Source organism: Odontomachus brunneus, unplaced genomic scaffold (assembly GCF_010583005.1).
Source record: "Odontomachus brunneus isolate Ranch 3 - 2012 unplaced genomic scaffold, Obru_v1 Obru_scaffold_065, whole genome shotgun sequence".
In the NCBI taxonomy this organism is placed as follows: Eukaryota; Metazoa; Arthropoda; class Insecta; order Hymenoptera; family Formicidae; genus Odontomachus; species Odontomachus brunneus.
In genome coordinates, this window is record NW_022639515.1 from 1,750,600 (window position 1) to 1,772,289 (window position 21,690).

Consider the following 21,690-nt stretch of genomic DNA (forward strand, 5'->3'; position numbering starts at 1 on the left):
CTCGTTTTACAGAAAAACACGGGGCCATCTCGCGCGCGGAATTTTAACACGTCAAAACGGCAACACACCGTTCCTATGTTCGCCTCACTTATCCTCCGATATTCGCCGAGCTATCCTTCTCTAGCCGGTAGATAACTCTCCGAGAATTCGTTCTTGCCGGGCCGTCGTAAAAACCGTTATGAAACTTAAAACAACGGCAGCCGTAAGATCCGAATTACGCGTCGGCGAACTTCACGGCGGCGAAAACCTGGCCGATGAAAAAGCATCATCGAGCGCGTACGGAAAATTTTCCCCGCCGTGAGTTTTCAGCTACCTCGTCAAATCACTCATTCCCCACGCTCTCCTTCGTCCTCCCATTCCATCCTCCCCTTCCGCGCCGCATTCTCGCCTTTTTTTCAAATCGCTTCCTCTCTCTTCCCCCCTCTCTCCCTCTCTCTCTTTCTGCCATATCCGCGCGGCGGATAGAGATGAAAACGCTGAACTCGCCAACTTCCCGCAGAAATGCTCGTTTCCGGCGGACGGCTTATCGCCATTAGCCGACACTTCATCCTCTGCGGGGGTGGACGGGCGAGAATGCCCTCCTTTCTCATCGCGAGTCGCTTCCCCCGTTGGCTGGGGGTGCGGAAAGAGTTGCGAAAATTTCTTCGTTAATTTCGCGAAAGTCGTCCACGACGACAACGACGACGAGCCGGAGGAGAAGCGTCCCCCGCGACGACAGAGATGAAATTAGAAATTTCGCGCGTTGACGGCGAGCCGCAGTGACCGATTGTCAGCGGCGAGGGAGACATTTCCCCTCGTATTCCCAGTTGCAGTTTTTACGAGGGAAATGTTCACTCTCTCACGTTTTCTTGTGGATCTGCAGTTCTGCAATCTCCATGTCACTTCGCATAACTCTCGGTCACTACGTCGCACTTACCATAGTCGGAAATAATTGCGAACTTTTATTTATTTCGTGTATAACCTCCGATTTGATTGTAGACATCCGTATAAAATAAAATCACGTTTTTAAATCCTCTTACATGTCGCCTCAAGACAAATTTCCAAAACCAAGAGGAAAGTATTCTAAGCATGATATTCTTAAAGTTACACTGTTAGAAAAATTCTTAAAAATAATAGCATTTTTGTAAGTAAATTTAAGAATTTGATGTTAAAATTAATAATAGTGAAGATTTTCATAACATCAGGATTATTAATTATAAATTAGTTATAATATTTCATATTTGTTATGAAATCTAATATTTTCTTTCTTATATTCCATGTTTTCTTATTAAATGCAATATTAAATTATGAAATTATTGTATATATATATAAATATATATATTATATATATTGTATTTATTATATATTATAATATATATTATATTATATATATTATATTATAATATATATTTGTATTATATATATTATATACAATATATATTATATATATTGTATGTATATGTAAATTATGAAAAATTATAACACTATAATAAATTATAACATTATGATATGTTACAATAATTTTTCTAATATATCATAAATACGAGACTGTTTCGGTCATGTGGCCTGAAAGATTCAGTTTGTAAAGCATCGTGGCCTTCATCGAGATTTCAACGGAGCTATCCAGAAGTCTCTTCATCAGTTCTCCTTTATGCTATCGCAGAAATTGTCATCACTATATTGTGATTTTGATCGCTGATTATGATTTTTCATAATTGTGTTATTAAATATAATATTGATTTTACTATTACTTTTTATAACATAGTTATGTAAAAAAATTTCACATTCTACTTATTAAATTTAATACAGCTTTTTCTAACAGTGTAAATAAGTTTTTTTTACCCACAAGCAAACTTTGTTCAAGCAAGCAATAAAATTTCTTCCAGTAAGAGGACATTATCAAGTAAACGTTCCTCTTGTGATTCAAAAGAAGAAAAGTTCGAATAATATCTAGCAGATTTCCAATTAACAGTCCATTTCATTAGAAAAGGAGTACTTTCTAAATAAAATTAGAATTCTTTTTTGGATGTTAGAATAACTTCCTTGTGGTTTTCGAAGAAACCACAGAGGTTCTCGAGGCTATAAGTACAAGGATTTGAAAACGTAATTTAAAAATGAGAATTTAAAAATGAAATTATATTTGTTATAGAGAGTGGATTATATGCTCATTACATCGTCGATTGGAATAACTCGACAAGAGTACGCGTAAAAGCACGCTCGTAACACGTGTAATTGCCAAATGAAAAATTAATTTAAGCATAAAAATAATAATCAATTAGTTGCGAATATCATCAATATTAATATTAAATCATTTTATACGAATAAGTTTAATATACATGAATAATTTACGCGCAAATGACTATTCGAAAAATAATCTTTTTAAGCTAGTTTCTCCGCGCACATATAGCGCTGCCATGAAATATATTACTACGGAATCATGGAACTGATTTGCACGCGCTAATAGGATCGCGCTTACGTGGATATAATACAATGTTTTTGCGATACAACAACTCGATGTTATCGATTAGCAAAATTGTGTATGCGATAATTAGGGAGAATGCGTATAAAGCGCCCATGCATATTCATGAAATGCATTTACATCGAACGATATGACCGTTCGACAAATATTAGGCAGCGAGAGAGCGAGGGAGACGCAGGGGAGAGAACACGGGAGAGAGTATGAAGAGGCGGCTTGCCATAAATCATTCTTGGTGCGGTTTGACAATTTTTCATTTTTCACGTTTACACACACGGCGCTGTTGTTCTTCAAATAATAATTCAGATGTATTTGCTGAGCTCACGGTCTAAATCACGGTATTAGAACGCGATTCATTTTATCGACGTGCTCGTCGAAATCGCGTGATTAATTCGCGTCACCCGCCAAGCTCATTTCTCGTGGATCTTATAAGACCGTCCCGATAAATGTTTCAATTTTGCTGGAGCAATAACGCACGCGCTCGAATCGAACACAATGTATGTTATACGGGAAACTGGTCTCGTTGTGGAGGTCCTTTAGCCGCGGCGAGCTCTCGACTGCAAAAGCGCGTGTTTCGTCGCGCGAAGAGACGTTTGAACACGGTAAGTCAATGATTTAGTGGCAGTTCCCCAATTCCGCAATCCGTCGTCTGTGATAGCATTCGCGGTGCGGATAGGGTAAACACGTGGTACGTATCCGTATATTACGGTGACGCGATGCGTCTTGATACCAGCGCAGCGCAAATACAGAGATTCCATGCCGTAATGCGCGGTAAACACACGCACACACATTTGCATATCCCCGTGACAATACGCGCTTATCAAAAGGCACGCGTTCGCTTCAATGAGAGCGACAATCCGCACGTTTAGCAATACTTAGAAACACGTATATCGTGTCATCCACTCTTGCAAATGCGAAATTAAAATCATCCGCGAACAGCTTCACGCAACGCACGTTTACGAACGATTTGCGCGAAACCAAGTTCGCTGTTTATGGGCTGTTCGAGAGAAAACGTCGCACTGAGAAAACAGTTTTGCTAATTTAACAAAATATCTACAATAAACGACTTGTTGATACGGAACAACGAATAATTCGTTAATTTTCAGTTGCAGTTCTAAACAACACTTTTGTAAGACGGGGACATAACTAATCTGACCTAAACATACGAGAACAAATGCGATTTGTATCTCAGGCAATGCATGTTCGTTAAAATGACAAGTGGTGAGAAATGATTTAGAACAGTGACTATTCGATTTGTTTCTCTAACGATCATCAAACAGCAAACGTGCTTTTGTCCTACTAAAGGGATTTCTTTCAAATCCAATTAATTGTCTATAAATATCCAACCGACTGTCTACAAACAGTCTATACAGTCTATGTACAGTATATATACAGTTGTTTGCACAAAGTTCGCGACACCCTTTTTACGAATTTACAAAGTTAACGAAACTACGAGCCTCTGCACAAGCTTACGCACTGAGAGATTTCAGAGCTGTCAAATTTTTAAGATAACAAAAGTAAATGTATTATTGTATTGTATAAACTCGTTAAAAAAGGTGTCGCAAATTTTATGCAACAACTACACAGAGAGAATATGTTAGTCTTTTTTCAAATAAAATCTTTTCAATTTTACTGTTTCCAGTAATGCAAGAAAAAATAAGTTTATCTTATTAAGGAATATACATTGACGAAGAAAGAATATACATATCTAAAAAATAAAAACTATTTATTCGATAGGAATTAATAATATAATTTACTTATACAAAATATTTTTAAAATAAGGAAATACACGTACTCTTAAAACCTTGTTTTCTATAAAAACAACTGTTGATTTTCTATAAAAAAAACTGTTGATTCTGTTTAAATAAAAGAACATAGATTAAAGAAAATATTACTGTTTTTAGTACCCACCATATATATAACCAATATATTTTATTTTTCGAATATCTCTTCTCTTAGCGTGGTAAATTTTACTAGAAACATAGCAATTTTAACAGCATATTCTACAGTTCATCAAATATAAATAGCACAGGTGAAAAGAAGAGACAATTGCTGCATAATATTGACCTATTCTTCTCGGTTGCAAAGTTTTCTATAGCAATTTTTACTATAAAATTCTCTCCGTGTACACTACAGGAGCTATAATAAACTTCACGTCCAAAGTTATTTCGAGTCTCTCGCGGGCGGGAACAATTTTGAAAAGTAAAAATCGCGCGTTTCGACGTGTGTTCGCCTCGAGCGCGCTTCGAGAAGCAGCCATGTCCGTCCGAATGACAGATCTAATGAGAAAAGTTTGATTCAAGCTGCTCGACGGTGACACGAGACGAAACGTCGGGCACGCGAATGAAACGTCGTACGACTCGGCTCACAGAGGATTATCACCGGTGCCACGATTATGCTCATCGAGAGCGTCGTCGTGAAGACGACAAAGAGGAAGAGACAAAGCGAGAGCAAGGTCGACAAAGGGGAGGGACAAGGGGGAAGGTCTTTGGAGCCACGTGGCGAATTTCCGGAAAATTCCGAAACTAACATCTAAGAGAACGTGGTGCGGGGCGCGGCGCCGTCGATTCTCTCGTTACGTCATTAATGTCGGTGACACAATGTGTCGTGAGTTCGTTACCGCGAGTGCGATCGCTCGCGACACTCCCTCCCCGGGTCTCCCCAGCCTCTCCCTCCCTCTCGCTCTCTCGTATGACCTCGTTACGGTGCTGCACTCCTATTAGAGGAAAATTGATAGTGACTATCTCTCTCTCCAGTCCTCCACGTCCTCCCCCGCCCGCACGAGGTATCTCCGCTCCCTCGCCACGGCATGCCGTGCCTCACGCCGCAATTCCCACCGTCGTCGTCGTCGTCGTCGTCGTCGTCGTCGTCGTGCTCCTCCTCGTCCTCACGCCCTCGCACTCACACGCGCCCCGTATAAAGGCTCAAGCCGGAGAATTAACGAGACCGCGGAAGCGGGACATTAACGATCGGGACGATCATTGGGGCTGAATTATGTTCCGAATGATCGCGATGCCATTAGGAGGAGAACCGTCGAATAAACGGGCGCGATAAAGGCGAGAGGGTAGACTCGCTTCGTGGTTAACGCAAAGGCTGGAACGCGCGCATGGTGTTCTGGGCAGCGAGAATCGTTATTTGATATTATGGGATGCTGCTGGAAGATCCAGCCGCGTAAAGTAAGGTGTAAAGTAAGGTAAAAAGTACCAAATGTTCCCGGACATATAAACTTATCAATGTCTTGCCTAGATTGAGAGTTACTAAACATCTTCGATGTTTCCGGATGTGTCCGTGTGTGTGTGTGTGTGTCAGACTTGCTCAATAATATTGTATTATTTTTAAATATTATTAGTAACACTGTTATTTATATTAGTATTTAGTGTTCTTAATTGGATTATTAATTATAATATTACCTCGTAAGTCCGTGGATAATGATTCTCAATTTTAACTGTTTAGTAAGCTTCTAACTTCATAGTACTTATCTAAATCACTTTGCAATCCCCACTATATCTCTTGTTCGAGACGTTTTTATTGTTTGGATCTTTAAATACTAATATTAATTATTAATTAATATTCTCTTTCTCCTCTCTCTCTTTCTAAAAAAAGCTCGAATTTTACGCTTGAATTTTTAATTAGCTCTCGACGCGGTAATTTACAAGCGGAAAGAAAATTTATGCGCAAAGCGCGAGTTATGTAACTTCACTTCCGTTAACATATCTCAGCCGGGATCTCAAACGACGCTGTTTTGATTATTCCAAGACGGAGGAGGCAACTAGATCGCAACTGCGCGGTCAATAGTTTGCCAATTATTCGTTTCGCTCTCGTCGTCTTTATAAACCGCCCGCGCATCTCTCCGCTCTCTTTCGCTTCCTTCTGCATCGACTTACGGCTTAACTTCGAGAATTAACGAGATCACGAGACAGTAACGATCGTGACGGTCATTGAAGGTGAATTATGTTTCGCTCTCAAGCGCCATTAAAAGAACGCACTGAATAACGAAGTCCTAATAGACGGCTGGGTTAAGGGAAACTTATGAAAAGAAAAAGCTGAAGGAGGGAAGGCGGGATGGTTCCTCGATATCAGAGGTCGATAGAGGGGCAAAAGAGACACGCGATTTATATAATATTCACACGTCGCGATTATAATTCATCGCGGGCAATCTGCTCGATTTATTATCACGTCCATTATCTCCGTCCTATTATTTTGACGGCCAATATAAAACTGCAGCCTATCGTACGCATCGTTAATGATAAACATGACCGTGTTATGATATAGATTAGAGTGTACACGCTTGTGTGATGCGCGCACGCAAATAAAAATATTAACTCAATAGATTATCGGGGATGCAACGTCGATAAACATTTATTCGGGCTTGTTGGTTCGTTAATTCGAATGTGCGCGCGCGCACGTGCGGCGATCCCCTGACAGATACATACGATGAGCAACACAAATGGATTATTTTTGGACGCGGGCAGATGCATAGGCATCCGCATGTCTGATGCGTTTCTGTTGACAAAAATTGCGATCGGATGTGCGTTATGGATTATGGATGTAACATTACCGATTCTCACAGAACATACATACGCGCACGAGCTGCCGCCCGCGCGAACGTAAAATACGTCAAAATAGTTCACCGCTCGCAACAGGTCCGAGTGAAATATAACAGAGGAATCAAAGGGAAATTTGGAGAAAAGGACCGGCGCGCGAGAGCCCAGCCGTAAACGCGCGTGTGAATTTGATTCTGCAGTGCCATGTGCAAGCTCGACGATCAAAGAAGGGACATAATCGTTACGCTATAAAACAGTGGTCATTACTTCCCTCTGCGCTCTGTGCATCCCTGTTCTCCGGATAGAATCATCATCGAATGTATAAAAATATACACGGGCTCGCGAAGAAAAATCGATCGTATCGTAACGCAGCGATTGAAGTACCGTGAAATTAAATTCACTAAATTCGTTTTTCGTCAATGTTTGTGAATAAATAAGTTGCGTACATGGGAAGAATATTATAGTTTTTTTCTTTTCTTCCATATAAACTCTTTTTAATTCCACTATGTTTCTATACACGGAAAAAATATCGTGAAAATTACTAAAAAATTTGGTTATTTTGGACCATACGGAAATTACTATACATTTGTTTAGAAATGTTAGGCTAGGTTAGACTTTCTGCTACAAAATTATTATAATTATTTTAATATATTTTTATATCATACTAGCTTAAACTATCCGGATTACCCAGGTTACCACAAGGGGATGAAAGTGTCAAGGAACGAAATCAAGGGAAGAGGATAAGGTTTCATATTAACCTATATTTTCCGTAGGATCCCATAATATAACTATGCAAAATTTGATCCAGATCCAGATTTAAGAGTCTGTAGAAACCATACAGACATACATTATATGTATATATATATTTGCTATTTCTGTAACAATTTACATTACAGTATCGGTTCAGCTTTACAAAAAACGTTTTAATGAAATATAATCTTAACGCAATTTTTATTAAAATATTTTCTCCGCGTAGTAAAACTAGACAGCAGTAAAGTCTATCTTGCCAAGAAACATAGCAAATTTTCCAATAATATATTTCAATTCGTAAAATATAAATATCAATAGAATAAAGAAGAAAAAATAAAAATAAAAAATATAAAGGAAAGGATAAAAAAATTAATGCAAAATGTCGATCTTTTATGCAATTCTATAGTCATTTTTACTACATAATTCTCCGTCTCATAAGTAATTTCATATTTTTCAGATAAAATGTAACGAGATTATATTTTTATGTCGTTATAATTTGCGAAAAAATACACGTGAAGAATGGTAAAAGATTACAATAGCGAATACATTGTCCTAACAATAACATTATGTAAAATGCTATCGTTTTGTTTCATCTGAAAAATCCGAAATTACTCATTAACGTCACAATGCAATGAATTTCAGTCGAAACTGCCGAGAATAAAGATGCCATTTTTTGTATTGTTTGATTTCACAAGGACTTTCCCTGAATTCTATTTACGAATTCCTCTCAAAGAAAAACAACATTCTCTTTTTCCCGATTTCTTGATAAGTTGCTAATTCGCGTATGACGATGTCGCGCTACTAATCGCGCTTATACAGAGTAACGGCGACGTGATCTGAGCCAAAGCAAAACTGATTAATCCAAAACCGCCATGTGCAAAGCCCACTTGGCGCATTCGATATAAGTATAGCGCGATACTGCAGCTGAGGAATCGCGGTCGCGGTAACCTAACGACCCAGGAATATCTATGTTTCCTCGCGGCAAAGACCGGTACTCGTAAATACAACGGAAACTCAATATCGCGTTACTATTAGCGTCGACCGCTGAAAACGGATCCTTGAAACTACTTCTGCGATTACAGTCGTCGAGGGAGTCGATAACTTCTACGCGCGCGCCACGCGATAACTATAAGTGGAACAATATCTATTACTAGCCGCGCGCGCGCGATTAACAGTTCGGAAACTGTTCGTATGTGTTCAAGGATATTTAGGCAGGGCCCTTTACGGCCCCTTGATCGCACGCTGAATTATGCGCCGGGCGACGTGTGCGAGTTCCCTGTGGCCACATAAATAATATATCGTTGGCCTCAGCAATAATACACTCTCAGCTTCGACGCGGTATCGACGTTGTATGCGACTCGCGTTAATTTATTTAATTAGTAACACACTACCAATGTCTCGCGGTTTCGATCGACGACGAATTCGATAAGGCGGCGACGAAATGACATTCAACAAAATGGTCCTGTAGTCTGCGATAATTATCCAGATGTAAAAAATTAGCTAAAATGAATGGAAATGATTAGCAAACACTACGATAACGCGTATGTTTTATATTTAATCAACACAGGCAACAGACACACACAGAATTTCTGTCCGAACTATTTTTTGAAAGAGTGTGGCCAAGTTTCGCCCCTTTTCCATACGCGGAGAAAAATAATTTGCTGGCCCAGCAAATTTTCTGCTGCTCTAGCAAAATCTTTTCGTTATTATATGGATAGCAAAAAAATTTGTAAGAGTATTAATCACTATTTGCTGAATCTACAAATTATTTTACTATAAGAACCATGATGGATTTATATAAGCAGTTGCAGTTTTGCTCTGATAGTAAATAAATTTGCTAAAGATACATTATTTTGCATCAATAGTAAATTAACGTGATTCTTAAGACAAATATACTCAAGAAATTTTTTCTATCCTAGCAACGAAACTACTTTTACTCTGATAACAAATAATTTGTAAAATTAATTACGTTAACTAAATTTTTTGATGTCACTACGAATATGCAGTAGCAACGACGATTTTACTAAAAGAGCAAAATTATTTTTCTCCGTGTGGGATTTTGTGAAACTTCGAATATTCCAATAAATGATTTGACTCTATTTTTCCAATACATTGATTTGAGAAGCTTAGAACGAGTAGATTAAGAATATAAAATTTCCATTTTATTCTCGTAGCCGTTTGGGAGATTCAAACGGCCCAAAATGTTACAATCTCAACATACAGTCCTATTATTAAAATTGCAACATTTGGACTGTTTATCTTTTAAACGACTACGAAAATAATATCAAGACTTTATATTCTTAATCTACTCGACATAAACTTCATACCATCATTCATTGGAATATTGGTATCATTAATTGAAATATTTAAAATTTTTGGAAAAGGGGCAAATGTCTATGCCGCTTGGCCGCATTCTTTAACAAGAAAGTCTCTTTCTCTGTGGCGCTCATTCAGACTAAAGTCAGTCACACGTCTTACAAAAATGGATTGTGGTGGACAAAAAGACCAGCGAGGAAAGACAAACGAATGTGTAATCCTCACACTCAACCTAAATTTTCTAGCAAATATTGCTAGAATGTCACTGCTGCTGAAAATTCCACATACCACAGACAATTTTCTAGCAGATATAAAAAGCAGCAATAAATTTTAACTGTGACATTCAGAATTCTACTCGAAGCAGCGAAACATATTTTTGACTGCAAAAAAGAAGATGTACGGAAAATACAATATGATTGGCATAAATCTGGTTGTACCAACCGGATTAATAGTAAAATACAGAACAACTAATTTACGTGGTTGCTGTACAAAGCACAGAGCGATTGTTGAGAGTTGCAGTGACGATATCTGATTGCTCCAACTAGTGTATCCATACAAATGGGGTAAATGTCAGCTCAACTGATTTCTGGCTGCCACAATCAGATCACGCGCAACTACGTTGATGTAGTTAATGTGCCAAAGTAACTGAGTTATATCAACACATTACGATCATACAAAGATAACTATGGTGATGCTAGGATAACTAAAACGATTAAATATTTCTGGTAGCGTACACTATATCTTTTTTCCTGACTACATGAGACGAAATGAAAATTTCTCAAGACTTGCGCGCGCGATTCAAACACTTTTCAGAAAAATAAAAATTCCTAGAGAAGAATATAAAACACGTTTCTCCCTCGTTCGCAGAGATACCCAATTATTGTCTGCAAACGATATACTTCCTCGCTATCCTTTACGGCCGGACATTATATCAGCATGAAATTACGGCGATATCTTTTCAGCTTTTCTTACGAACTGCACGCGGAGGGAAGTCTCTTTTCTCATTCCACTTACACAGCACATAATTTTTAGCTTATTTGAGCGGAGCGGCATAAAGCCGGCCGTAAAAACGAGGCTCTCGTTGCGAACGAGAGACCGGAAATTAATGTCCTTCCCCGCCCTTTCTTACGTCGTCGAATAGTCCCGCGGGTAGATTCAAAGGAGGACGACAGTCGGCATGTTTTTACCGTCTCACCGATTCTGCACCTCGCCTCTCTTCCCACTCTCACACCCCCGGCGCGAATGCTCTCGTGCTACTTTCCGTGGCTTTGGTAATTAAGCTAATATTTGCTTAAATTTATATTTGAACGAGACGAGAATCTGGATTTCGCGTAAGCACAGAAGGACGTATGACAATACGGTAGATATTGCGGTTACATTTTCCACAGACAGAACCTGCCTATCTCTCAAGCGTTTCGCTCGTGTTTCGCTTTGATTCAATAACCTTCATTTTATTAATTGGCTATAACACTTTAATTTGTTGCAATCTCGTTTCCGCGGAGGAGGACGCGCGCTCACGGAGGAAACTTAAACAGCGAGCTCTCGAAATCAACTCGATTTGCTACTTTTGCGACTCGCGTCTGGAATCCTCTCTTGAAAGTCGGTCATACTTTCGCACTACTCCTCTAATTCCGCTCTCCCTTCGGCGCTACGCTTAATCCCGTGGCCTCGTGTCGCACTCGAGGAACTCCCGTCGCCGCCGGTCAGGGCGCGGACTCTCCTGGAAAGTTGCGCCACGTCAGTGGAAATTTATGTTTTGGAAACGTTCGGCGCAGCCCGCATGACGAATAGCCCCCGACGATGCTGGTCGTCGACGTGCGGAATAGCAACGACAAAGGCACGGGGACGGGGAGCACGGGAAGAGCGCGGCGCAACGATTTACTTAAAAGTTGGGACGATTAATTAATGCCGTGACAAGAGATTTCACCTCTCTCTTTCTCTTTCTTTTTCTCTCTCTCTCTCTCTCTCTCTCTCTCTTCCATCCCTTCCTCCCGCGGTTCTCTATTTAAGCTCGCTCTTTGTTACTTCGCCCAAACTCGACTCGGTGCACCAGCGGCAAGATGGACGTTTAGGTCTCGTTCATTTACTTGCAAATTTTTGCGCCGTGTTGTCAAATACGAACGAGACACGAAAGTTGCACGGGACAGCCCGACACGGCGCAACCGCCTTCGCGCGGAGGAGGAGAACCCGTTGTGTATGCGGAAAACGCGAACTCCATTTCGCAGCCAGATGCGACGACTTTTCGCTCCAGCAACTTTTCTGGCACGCTCGCCTACTCTTACCTCACGCGTATCCGTTCGTGTCATCTACGACCACACTTTACGGGATTCGGAATATCTTGTTCCGATATGTGTGTCTCTCAAAACGGAGGATAGACGGATCAGATGAGTAAATGAGGGTAGACGAGTATGTGCACTATCTGGCGTAATAGCCTGGACATTTACTAAGCCTAGTGAATGGAGGGTTCTGAAATACGGTAATAAAGATTTGACCAAATTCGCGCTATCTCTGTGTTAGACTGCGTACTTTTCGAACGACCCTCGTAATTAGAACCGTTTCAATCCTATAAGACGAGAGAAAGGATTGGAGTGTGCGATACTTTCCATAATATTCGCGAACGAATTTCCAATTTCGCGACGAGCGACACGCTGAAAATATAACGCACGTCTCGTATATATTTCTGCCTCCTCCTCCGACAGGGTGCAATCTCGAATATAAAAAATACGAGATCACGGTGCACGAGTAATTTTCTACACGAAAATATCGTCGTCCCAATATTTCGTAGCGAGATAGCGCCGTAAAAACACAGGCCCGAGAAATCACAGCGCGCGTGTGCGCGTGTGCGCGAGGGTTGGACGTTTCCGCGTAATAAATTATTTTTCCGCGGAAATCGGCGGGGCAAAGCGCCATAAATACTGACAAACAACTGCGATAAATGTGACGGGACTTGACTATTAAACGTCGACGAACTTCGCGAGCGATTCGGCGAGCGCCGAGCTCCCCGAGCCGACACGATGCCGTGATATTCATTGAAGTATAATTATTTCAGCACGTTGGACGCAGTCAGCGATAATACGAATTGCTTTGTAAATTCGCTAATGCTAACTAACTCGATCCACGGGGGAACCATAAGCGTAATGAGGCTTGTAATCATGCAGAAGTTAAACTAGGCTGATCCCACTCGGACTACGCGGTAGGAAAATCGACCGTGGTGAATCGTCCGAGAAGACTCGCGCAATTTCTCGTCTCAGATAATCTATTCCTCGCTCTCTCTCTCTCTCTCTCTCTCTCTCTCTCTCTCTCTCTCTCTCTCTCTCTTAAAGTAATATAGTCTCTTAAAGTAATATAGTCTCTTAAAGTGAATCAGTAAAATTGTTTCTGATCGAATCAGTAAAAGAGCTACTATTTCACCAATGATCAGTGAGTATTCACTGATTTTCAGTGGAAACGTTCCCATTTTACGACTCCATCTCATTTCTCATTGATTTCAATCAGTGGAAGTAACATTTCACTGCAAGGTTTCTAGTACGCAAATTCGTTATACGCTGTACCAGACCCAACTTTCTGACGATGGAATTAACGGCTGTCATGTGTCTTGCATACGATGGCATTGTCTGTGTTTGAAAAGTGTATCGATAATGAGAATAGTTACTACTATTAACTGATCCCTTCAGCGAAATTTTACCGATTGCAATGCTATATTTCTAACTGAACTAGGCAATTAAAAATATAGTAATTCAATGAAGAATACTAATTATACTTGAGGAAGCACATATTCCGGATTATCGTGCTGATGCTTTTATTTCGACAAATATCCACGATAATTGGCCGTAGTTTTGCAAGACCCAACTCACATAAGATAAGTTTTGAGAAGAATAAAAATGAAAATTTGGTACATGATTTAAAAAGTATAGATAGCACTGAAGTGTTTGGCAAATCAAACATAGTTAATTTTCTTCTTTTTAACTTTTTCGTTACCAATTTTAATTTTTAAATACACAATTCTGTTTAACTTTCACTTCATTAAATACATTAATATAATGTAGTTTTAAGCAAAAAATTAAAAATTTTATATGCCTCAATAAAATAGGGCCACTGATATCGCACTAAGATTTTTGGCAGAATAATATTTGTCCCAATGCGATAATAAGTAGAGTGATAGCTGATATTTTCTGAATATGTCAAAAAAGTTGCTTATTCAATTGAATAAGGTTATTATTATATTAATGGTCGGAAAAAACATATACCCCGTTGGTAGCGAAAGAGTTAGGGGAGCCATTGACAAGTTTAATTAAAAAAAAAATGAATAAAAAATGAAAAAATGGCGCAACTACAAGAAAATAAAAACGTGGTTTTTTTTCAATTTTAAACGCGTATTAATTTTCAATTAATAAGGCTTCGATCCTTTTTGTTCTATGTAGAAAAATGTATGGACTACTCATGGATGAAAGAAACACCTAAAAATCATAATTTTGTGGGTTGGATCGTTCTTGCAGCTGTAGCAATTTCTCCTGCGCGGTCAACGATAGAACAAACAAAAAAGCGAGGAAATTAAACGCACGCCCGACGACAAGCGCAGAAATGAAATGGGTTTGATAAACAACTCTTTCCAATTAGAGTAATTTCACTCGAGATGCTTGGAGTTGATGTAACACGCGATCAACATAAGAGAATATTCGAAAGAGAATTCGAGCGTTGAAACGTATACATTGAAAGCTTTTACAGTCACCGCCTGCGCGTATTCGAACTTGGCGAATATTGAATCGTTCTAACGTATTTTCTTTGAACGTGAAAATTCAGTCCATAGGAAAATTCGTGCCCCGATGTGGATCGTCGAAAGACAAGAGTTCCTGGTTCTCTTGCTTTGCGAAAACTTCCTCGATCGCGCACGCTTCTTTTTCTCGTGCTCGCTGCGGAGAATCGAGATATTTCGCGTACGACAATTCCGCGCCCGTACCGAGCGAAGTGAAATGTTAACTTTTAATTTTGCCTTTAGAAAACGATTATACACTATACAAAATCTGCGGCTCTACGTACAAATAAAGGTGAGATATCAGAATGGTAAAGGTAACGTCAAAGAGACGGTCGAGAAGTCAAGTGGAAACGTAAGTACTTTACGACATTTCCGACGATAAGAGATGTAAGCGCGCTTCTCTTATCTTACATAATATTCCACAAAGAATAATAAATGAGAAAAAGAGAGGGGGAGGGAAAAAGAGAGAGTGTGTAACGCTATTCTCTCCCTCTTTTTCTCTCGTTAGCTCGGCGCTCCCGAGAAGTTCGCATTTTAATACCACTTTCCTACTTTCTTTGCCGGCCAAAGTTGCGCCGTTCCGATTGTTTTCCACCGCAAATCGCCGCAGGGCGACGATCGCGCGATGTTCTCGCTTCGCGCATAAAAATATGCCATATGAAGAATATGAAAATCCGAATTGCCATCGAAGGTACTTCGTCAGAGGACAAAGACGCCTCGCGAACTTCGGGATCGCGTTTCTTGCCGCGGCCCCGGGCAAACTTTCCGTATCTCCAACTTCATAAACGCGAAAGTTACACTGTGCCGAGACTCTTTCGCGGGCAAATCGCTTTTGCGCGTTTCACGCGACGCGCCGCGGAGATTGTAAACATACGGCAAATCGAACATGCATGTTATTCGCCGCGTTAGTCTCGATCGCGAAACGCAACGTACGAAAACAATCTCCGCGATATAATTGGCGCAAAGTACGCTCGCTCCGCGAGCGCTCGAAATTGCACTCAGAGTTATAGCGGTTTTACTCGTTAAAGCGCGTATTACTAGACACCGAAATCCACTGTAGAGCGAAGTACCAATGCCAGGATACTAATAACGCTGGTATCTGACTTGAGCATTCTTATTGCTTTGGCTTTTAAATGCAGATATTTAAAATGTAGAACATATATATACATATATTAAATATTCTACATATAGAAAGTCAAAATAATAAGAAAAACCAAAGTTAGATGCCAGTTATTATACTGGTAAAAACATTTTTTTTGTGTTGAAATCGATCTGTGTATAAATTTTCGTGTTACATTCAAAAAAATAGTCACGCAGCGAAAATTACCGAGATACGAGAAACTAGGTAAGACAGATAAATGACTAGCAAATATATTACATGTTTTGTATTTAATCAATATAGATAAATGGAAGATATGTTTGTATGTGTGTGTGTCTTTTTTTTAATATACGTTTTTACATATTCGTACGTTAATTTAACATATCATTGTGTTATTTTGTCTGCTCTTCTTTGAGCACTTTTTTAAGTGCTAAAATAACGCAATAGTTCGCTCTGCGTTAAGTCAATGAAAAAATTAAGGAGGATAAACTGGGACATGTGAAATGTTAAATTTACTACAAAGTTTTGTACAATGTGTAGTATCCAGACATTGTTATTACTTTAATACGGATTTCGTCGAAATGCGGATCAGATGCCGCGCGTTATTTTCGACACAGGAGCGAAACGCTGCGCGAAATATCCTCCTTGCACAATTCCTCTTTTGGATATAGCGTACTCGTTTCGTGAACATCCGTTACGCGCGGAAAATATTCCTTTCGAACTATTTCGCTCGATGGGACGCGGCGAAAAACGCTCGATGACGGATTGCTCGCCGATAAAGCGACCCACTGTCACGATGATATCGGTGCGAGCGTCGTTTTTGTTTTGTCGCGGAAATTCCACTTAAGAGCGGGCGCGAAGAGAGCTAAGTTATTGCAATTTAAGTCGATTCGCGCGCCCGTGGCGGAAGATGGCACTCGAGAATCCAAAAAGGGACAACTCTAGAGAGAACGGGAGGGGAGAGAGAGAGAGAGGGGGGGGGGAAGGAGGGAGAGGATGGGAAGCCTCCTCTCGCACGCCAGAAAGGCTTTTTCCGCGCTTCGAACTTCGCAAACATATCCGGTGCATCCGGCCGAGACAAAAACGGAAGCACTAAAGTACCTGCAACTGCGCGATGTTGCCAACTTCGCTGCATTCAGAAACTCCTTACCCTTATATCAGTTTTTGTCCCCTGCTAAAAGGTGAATAATTACCCGATTCTGCGCGAGCGCCGCTACTAGCACCTACCTATTATCGCTAATGACGGCGCGAATGAACTCGATCGCGTATTTCTAATAACTTGCTGTAACTGTGCGCGTAGTCAGTCGGTAATATCAGCCATTTCGACCGCATTCGCCGGCGTTATCGCGTGCACCGCATCGATTTAGCACGCGTCGTCCGCGATTGCGATTATTCCAGAAGAGAGTAATGAGAGAAAAAGAACAAGAGAGACTATCTTGACTCGACGGCGTCAAAAAGAACCGCCGTTGTTGAGTTAACGCGTTATTCGCCGTTGAAAACGTACAATAATAACGCATCTTAATCGGAATTACTCCGCGAAACATGAGACTAGAATTGAGTTTACGTAATATAATTCCCGTAAACACTCCCTCCTGACATAATAATTTTCGTTATACGATAACGGAGAGTTACGTCGCGGAAAAGCCCGACGGGTTAACCGCTGTTCGCGAGGGAAGAGCGCGCGCGCGCGCGAAGGAGAGAGAGAGAGAGGAGAGACGAAGAGAGGAACATACCGAAATAGGGGAAGAGTGCTGAGGAGCAATTGCGTTTCTCCGCGTTTCTTCGCACCCTCGCGCTACGGGGGGAATGTTTATTGCTATGATACAGCCGCACGGTAGCTAAGTTAGGTTGGATCGTCCCCTTTGCCACCTCCGTAGGTGTCTTCTCGAGGTGGTATTTCTCGCCGTCGGGAAAGAGAGAGGAGAGATAGAAATAGATAGAGAAAGAGAGAAACTAAGAGAAAAAGAAGAGGAGAGAGACAGGGAGAATCGCAGGAGAGAACACGGAGGAGCGGCGGGTAGTTGGAAAGTTCCATCCGAGAGTAACGTTCTATTGGCCCATCTGGCCCCGTCGAAATTCTAAATGGGGCTTTCCATTTATTCAAACAGAATTTACGGCGGTCCTCGGAGTCCGCAAGGAAACGCACTTATGTCGCGAGAGACGGCCTGTTACCGTCCTCACGCGATACATACATATTTGTATCAACGATCGAGGGAAATCGGGGGGCCGCGTGCCGTTATTTATGCCGAGTATAAATCTTTGTTTATAGCAGAAATACACGTGCCGCGCTATCGAATGTAAGGAGCAAACTTTTACACCCACGATCCCCGAAAGCTAACGCGTGGCGTCCTTTTGCGGGTTCACTCATGCTTCGTGTCTTTGCCTGTACATGTGCACGTGTACAACAATACGCGTGCAAACAAAAACTGATTAGACAGCTGGAGGAAGCAGAATCACGAAGTTCGATCTGCAGGGCGCAGGGATTATTCATCTCGTATCTTCATTATTCACACGACGCTGCGCGAGGAGAATCCACGAGACGGCGCCGGCCGCCGCTACAGATCGCGCGATTTCGGTCAGTTGGAAGATAAAAAAGAAACAGATTCCGAAATAAAACCCGCCCGTGAACTCGGCGCAAAAATTCGAGGGGAAAGTCGCGCGTCCGCGTAGCGAAAAATATGGCTTGTTGCCGGCCGGGATATTTAAGGCAACGCGCCGAACTTTATATCGTAGTTTGAGGTCTTCGACTTTGTATCGCTCCGCCGTGTTATTTATGAGATAAGCAAATCTTTATTTATGGCGCAAACTTTTTTTTCCTATCGGCCGGTGCATTTTTCATACTTTCGATATTTACGCGCCTGCCCGCCCTCCCATCTCCGCCTCCCCCTAGGGGAGATCCCGCAGCGGAGGAGTCGCGGCCGAAAACGACATCCTGTCGGTCCATCCGCAAACGCGCGGAAGTTCGAAGAGTCGCGCTTTACATTTATTCCGTGGCGATTTCGCATCGTCGATATCAAAAGGCGTTGCGGAGGAGCTTGTGGATACGCGGTCGAAAGCTTACCACCGGCAAACTTTATATTGTGTCTCGCGAACCAAGTTTCAACCCGCGGCGAACTACATCGCGTCTTATTTATGAATAAATCTTTATTTATGCGCCGGATCACGCGACGGCGGCATAATGCCGCCATAGCCCTCGCATTTATCGTTGTCTTGTATTTATGTCACGTCTCAGATTAAAACAAATCGTTCGGCGATGCGAATAAAGTGTGTCATTTCGCGCTGCAAACTTGTACTCGTAACGATACCCCGCCGCACGGAATAAAGTTCCAGCGTCAGCCTGAGACGCAGGGAGGAGGATAATTAAAACGTTAAACAATCCATCAAGATCCACAGTGCGCGAAGTGAGACTTGAGAGAGATAAAAATGACACGTCTTTAAAGGTCATCGCGTGATAAAAGTAAAGATTACTAGTCCTTAATGAAATTTCCATTGTGAGAATGGGAAATAATTCTTTTCCATTTTACCACAAAATGTGGTTATATATAATTGTCCAAAAAATAAAATATACTTTTGCAGATATTGCGCAACTACGATCTTGAAAAATTAAACCTAAGTCGTAGTCGCGCGAACACCCAAATTGAAATTTTGATTCTACGTTAATATTGCAGATTTCATCAAACTTGAAGAATATATAATACTGCACAAGCTATTTTTCTACCACAATGTAAACTTTTGAAAAGAGTTGAAAAGGAAAGATTTGTAAAGATATCAGTTATGTAAGCATTAACAAAGATTTACTTTTGACAAAATAACGAGAAATGAAAATTAAAAAAAAAATATGTTAGTAAATTCTCAAGCTGAAATTTACGTTCTCCAAACAGCATCGTTAGAGAAACAAATTTCAATGTTCGCAAAATTTAGCCCGGTATTCGTGCTTATAAATTATTCACGGTCTTGAATTGAGATTATAATTAATTACAGATGATATTCATGGGCCAGCAGTTTCAATCGTTATTTTGTGTTATGTGAAATAAATGTTGCAAGTTAACGAATAATTAAAGATCCACGAAGTTAAGATTATTTATCAAACAAAAACAAATGCCAACTTTAGAGCGCAGAATCTGAGAAGAGAATTTTGACTCGGGATATTTACTTATTTACCCGATAAATACGTTAAATATGTTCGTAAAATCGGAAATATTCTACATAATAAATAATTCCACACACCTTGCAGTACATGATGTCTCACTGCCTGCATCCTCCGTTTCGGCTTCTGAACTGAGCATCCTATTCCTGGCTGCTCCGTCGCACAAGACACTCGCGTAAATACGATTCGATCGGAGAAACGTGTGTTAACTAACGCGATACCGACGAGAGCCCGATGAAATATCTCAACAACCGACAGGACACGTTAACAATCCGAAGGAAACAACTGACAAGTCATGGACCTTCTACAATAAGGGCCGTGACACACAGAAAAACTTAAACAGTAAGACGTAAGCAGTAAGCAAATTGATCAATCACAGTCGTTGATTCTTAGACCGTAAGAAGAATCAATGACTGTGATTGGTCAATTTGCTTGCTGCTTATGTTTTACTGCTTAAGTTTTTACTAGCCTAAGCCGTTAGTCGTAACACATAACGCATAACACATAAGGCATAAGAGAATCCACCAATTAGAATTCTTCATTTCTATTCTGAAGGACTGTAATTGGTAGATTTTCTTATGCCTTATGTTATACGTTATGTGTTACGACTAATGCTAGATTCACACTGGACGCGATTAGCGACGAGCGACATCCAATGAGAGCTCTTATTTCTTTTTAAAGCAACTCATTAAACATCGCCCATCGCTCATCGCGTCCAGTGTGAATCTAGCATAACGGCTTATCGTAGAAATCCCATCACTGATACGCGTGTCGCAGTATGCACGTTGCTCGACTTGAGATTTTCGTGGCGTTTAGGGGCGCCACACACGAATTGACATAACAGTAACGTAAAACGTGCCGTAAAAATGAACCAATTATAATCAAGTATTCACAAAAATGGCGACCTTACGGTTCGACGATACTCAAAGTGATTGGTCAATTCTTACGGGATGTCTTACGTTACTGTTGTCAATTCGTGTGCGGCGCCCCTTATGACTCGGCCACGGATAAGTACACGACGCTAGTGAGAACGCGATTAGATATTTGCAACAGACGGCGAAATATTTTCCTCACCCGCGACAGTAATTATCAACGCTGCGATACACAGACTCCGCGACGTGCGCGTGACTCGTTGGCTCGAGACGTAATGACGCGTCGTATGGGCAGGCACGCGGCGCCTGAAAGGCAAAGTCACCTCTCGGCGAGCGCTCGTTGTTCTCGCTCGCCGATTAACGACGCGTATATACGGTGGCCGAAAAATAGTCAACGTTCTCGAGATACTTCGAGGTTAACTAATTATTTAAGTATACTCGGTTGTACACGCGCTATATATCGATAGTATTATTACTCGTATTATTTGACGATCGTTGTCAACTAATCGTATTGGTTTAGTTAACAACATGTTTCCGATCGATTTGTACTTTTCTGCACACTGAGAAAGGAATATTTGGAAATTTATTCATGGGATAAAAGTTTATTTCAATAGATTTCGCAAAAATAAACGTTATTTTATAGAAATTATAACTTTATTTCACGGAAATTATATATATATATATATATATATATATATATATATATATATATATATATATATATATATATATATATATATATATATATATATAT

General features: G+C 40.6%; 1 protein-coding gene across 4 annotated transcripts in view; it reads right to left on the reverse strand.

Annotated features, from left to right (window-relative positions):
- LOC116846486 (protein rhomboid) overlaps positions 1–21,690 on the reverse strand; it is a 185,261-nt gene that overhangs the window by 149,676 nt on the left and 13,895 nt on the right. The window contains exons 1-2 of one of the 4 annotated variants that reach the window (XM_032820374.1): positions 21,139–21,539; positions 20,145–20,398 (exon numbers count right to left, since the gene is read on the reverse strand). The exons of 1 other annotated variant lie outside the window; for it this stretch is intronic. In XM_032820374.1, coding sequence (XP_032676265.1) covers positions 20,145–20,175 — 31 coding nt within the window. In that variant the 5' untranslated portion in view covers positions 20,176–20,398; positions 21,139–21,539. Of the gene's footprint in view, positions 1–20,144; positions 20,607–21,138; positions 21,540–21,690 lie in introns of those variants that run through there. 2 more of the 4 variants (XM_032820375.1, XM_032820376.1) reach the window with 2 other exon arrangements.